The 4,334-nt window shown below is 14.5% G+C and overlaps 1 protein-coding gene across 1 annotated transcript, besides 8 other annotated features; it reads right to left on the bottom strand. All coding sequences in view use genetic code 6, as the record gives it.

Moving 5' to 3' along the window:
• Positions 1 to 8: 8 nt before the first annotated feature.
• Positions 9 to 58: a microsatellite.
• Positions 11 to 56: a microsatellite.
• A 179-nt stretch (positions 59 to 237) lies between the features above and the next one.
• Positions 238 to 307: a microsatellite.
• Positions 240 to 297: a microsatellite.
• A 29-nt stretch (positions 308 to 336) lies between the features above and the next one.
• Positions 337 to 385: a microsatellite.
• Positions 386 to 2,617: 2,232 nt separating this feature from the next.
• Positions 2,618 to 2,675: a microsatellite.
• A 53-nt stretch (positions 2,676 to 2,728) lies between these two features.
• Positions 2,729 to 2,783: a microsatellite.
• Positions 2,784 to 3,314: 531 nt separating this feature from the next.
• On the bottom strand, positions 3,315 to 3,608 carry IMG5_111570 (hypothetical protein; the record flags this gene model as incomplete). Its single annotated transcript, XM_004034807.1, has 1 exon — positions 3,315 to 3,608. A coding segment is annotated over one exon (294 nt), but the record flags the coding sequence as incomplete, so codon positions are not given.
• Positions 3,404 to 3,490: a microsatellite.
• Positions 3,609 to 4,334: the final 726 nt, after the last annotated feature.

Below are 4,334 nucleotides of genomic sequence, written 5' to 3'. Positions count from 1 at the left end.
ATAATTATAAATAAAAAAATAAAATAAAATATATAAAAAATAAAAAATAAAATATAAACTTCAAATTAAAATATATAATATAATATAAATTATTATTATTGTTTTATAAAAATTAAATAATTAAATATAAATTAATTTTTTTGATACTTATACTTATGTTTTTCTTATTCATAATTATAATAATTAATTTAATAAAATTTTAATATATAAATTATAATTTAATTTTTTAATATTAAATATTTATTATTAATATATAATATAATTTTTGTTTATTATTATTATTTTAATAAAATTTTTTGTATTTATTTTACTCAAAATTAATGTTTTATTTATTTTTAAAAAATTTTTATTAATAATATAAAATAATTTTTAATTATTAAATAAATTACAGTTTATATTAAAAAACATTAACTTTTTTTATTGTAAAATTAAATTAAATAATAGAATTCAAAAAAATTTAATTTATTATATTTTTATTAAAATTAAGTTTTTTAAAGGTAAATTATATATATTATGGTGTAAATTTTTATCAAGAAAGGCATAAATATAAATAATAAATTTTAGGAACCTAGAATAGGAATAGTGGTTATTAATATATAATATTAATTACTGTATATAAATGGAGTAATTAATAATATTTATGCTCTATAGTATTCGAATTTAAGAATGCTGTTGTAGATAAAATATATTGAAAGATTATTACTATCAACAAACATTATACTTTTAAAAACATTTAAAATTTGCATAAAAAAAAAAAAAGTAAATAAATTAATTATAAATCAAAAAAAAAAAATGCATAGATATAAAAAGAATATAATATTAATCAAAATAAAACTAAAAAAGAAGTTATTAAAGATAAAATTTTTATTAGAAAAATATAAGTAAGGAAATAAATATTTAAGAAATGTTATTTAATTTTTAATTTAAAGATAAAATCTTAAATTTATTTATTTTTAAATTGATATTAGTTATATTTAATAAGAAACAATAATTAATCTTTCGTTGGGTATAAGAATAAATTTATTAGCAAAATATTTTAACAAACTTTAAGTATTCTTATTAATGCAAATAAGGACATAAATGTGTTAATTATGATTAATACAAACTTAAAAGTTTATCCCAAATTAAAATTATTCCTAACAACAGATAGCAGGAATACAAAGGAATAAAACTATTAGGTTTTAACATAAGCATTAAATGATAAATTAATGAAATATGTTAAAACTTGGAAATAATTTATTTCTATTGTAATTGACAAGCTGAATAAAGAAAAAAAACAATAAAAAATATCGAAATAATTTTAACTAATTAAATTATTAATTTGAGATGTTTTTTATATTTTATTAATATTATTTCTACTCAAATAATAAATCGAAGTTTCTTCGATAATTGAAATTATTATGCACATAAATATTATTAATATTTAATTATTCTTATAATAAAAATGGATATGTATCATAAATTTATATCCAAACTAAAAATAAAAACAATATAAATACTGTAAATATCTACTACAAGATGGAATCTATTATTAAAAAATTTTTTATAAATATTTAGACAAAATCATTTCTTTTGTTAAATTAAATCAAATAAGCTATTAAATTATTTAATTTATCTATTACCATATAAAACATATAAACATATTATATTGTTATTCTGTACTAAGTTTTTCTTTGATTTTCGTATGTTAAAAATTTATTACTTTTTCTTTACATATTATTTTTTTAAATTTAAATATTTATTTTAATATTGTTTAATTTTAATATATTTATTTATATAATTAATAATAATATTTTAAATTTTTTATATAATTAAAAATCTTAACAATTCATATTTTTGTAAAATCCAATAAAAACGTTTATAAATATGCCATTCAAACGCATTTAATTACATGCACAAAATAGTTTTTAACTTTATAATGTTTGATATTTTAATTTCTTCGTTTTAATATTTCTGAAATAAACTCCGTAAATATAATTTTACAAGCTGATCAGCATGTATCCAGTTTTACTTTCACTTGTCCTAAATCCAATAATAGTGAAATAATTAGAATTTTCATTTATCATCATAATTTACTAACCTTTTCGAAATCCAAGTATAATAATTATTTATAACATATTCCACATTTATCAATATAATTAGTTTTTAATAATTAATTTATACAGGAATAATTTCCTTAATTAAAAAATATCTTTTTTATTTATCAATATAAATAATTATTTTTGCCTTAAAATATCAATTTTTTTGAAGTTAATTTACATATATTATTTACATCAAATTATTTTAATTTTTAAAATGTTAGTCCTTAAGAGTCTTCTTTATTCATTATAATACAATTTGTTATATAATCTTTATATTTATTATTAACAATTAATTATTTTATTTCTTCAGAAATTTTTAAATTATAATTTTGTATCTTAGTATTTATTTATATATTAGTAATATCATAAAATTAATTTATCATAAGTGAGTATTTTTAATACTGGATTTTTATTTGATTTTTTGGAATTTAAATAGAAAACATTATAAATATATTTTTATTATTTTAATAATTATATTAAAGATTTATGTTGGGGTTTCTTAAATATATCATGATGAATAATCAATTTCAATATGAATTTTATTTTATATTTGCAGATTTTAGCTTTTTTTTTGCGATTTTAATTTTAAATTTGTACTTACAAGATATAATTTATGAGAAAAAAAAATATATTATTTATATATCTTATTTTTAATAAATTAATATTATTATTTTTTTAAAAATAATACGTATTAATTTTTTTTTTTGAAAAATAAAAATCGAATAGATTAATTATCTAATAATGAAATTATTAATAATTTGCAATATGACATAAATTTATTTTTCAATCTAATAATTAATATATTATTTAGCAAATATAAAAATTCCTTATATATTTAATAAGTAAATATATATTAATTTCTTAAAATATTAAACAATATAATACTTAAGGGAGCAGATATAATTAAAAAAAATATATAACTGGTCAAGATTTCGAATTATAAACATAGTGTATAATAAAATATTATATAAATTTTATTTATTAATAAAATCATGATTATCAATATTTTTCTATATTAGAATAAAAAAGATTTCTTTAGTTAATTAAATTATGATTATCAATATTTTTCTATTTATAAAATGAGAAAAATTTGTTTATTATTTGAAAATTAATACTCTGTTTATGTATTTATTTCTAAAAAACCAATAAAGAATAAAATTATAAAGAAAGAAAATAAAAATGCTTATCAAACATTATTAGAAATCTGCAAAAAAAAATATATAGCGAAATAACTAGAAGTAAATAAAAAAAAAATAATAAATAATATAAATAAAAGATATTAAAGAAAATTAATAATAATATATATACTATCTTAATATTAAAATAAATATAATATTATATAATATAATATAATATAATATAATATAATATAATATAATATAATTTATATAATAAAAAATAATTAATATTTTAATTTATAAAATCAAAAATATATATTTAATAGAATTAATGACTTTAATTTTTATTTTTAATTTCTTAATTATTTTCTAATTTATAAGTGCATTTAATATTTAACATTTTATATAACTTGTATAAAATAAGAATACAGAATGGAGCGTAATTTCAAATATGTTCCCTGAGGGTCCTATGGTTACAAAAAAAAATGTGTTAAATTTATTATAAATATAAAAAGCATGGGTACTTTGATTATGATACTGTACTTAATTTATATAGAAGTGTCTAAAGTTAATTTTAATAGTTAGCATGTCCTTTAGAAAGTATAGGCAGTACAGAGGAAAACCGTACTATGTTTTCAACATGTTTAACTTGTAAAAATAAAAATAGTTAAAATTTTTAAATATAATTAATTATATAATATAAGTATTAGATTAAAAAAAGACTTAAATAACTAATAAGGAGTATTTATAAATAGTTTGCATCATGCTAGAGATGTTATGTCGCTTTCAATGCAAATTTATGTATATGCACAAATACTTTATTAATACTTTTAAGGGGATTAAAAAACAATTGATTTTTTATAAAATAATGTTATTTGGTTTGTTCCAGCTATTAATGTTGATGGATATGAATACTTAAAATAAAATTTTGGTGACTATGATAAAAAAATTATATCAGAAAAATAGAAAAATTGAAAAGTAATGCTAATAGGATTACTTATAAGGAATAGATCTAAATAGAAACTACCCGACAGCATTTGGATTTAATGATATGGGAAGTTCTATAGATGAATGTAATTTAACTTATAGAGGCAAATAACCTTTTTCAGCAAAGGAAACCTAAAATATATAAAAA

This window comes from Ichthyophthirius multifiliis, assembly GCF_000220395.1.
Source record: "Ichthyophthirius multifiliis unplaced genomic scaffold scaff_1120509250912, whole genome shotgun sequence".
Lineage (NCBI taxonomy): Eukaryota > Ciliophora > Oligohymenophorea > Hymenostomatida > Ichthyophthirius > Ichthyophthirius multifiliis.
The sequence above is the reverse complement of the archived record's forward strand: the minus strand, read 5'-3'. Positions and strand labels throughout refer to the sequence as shown.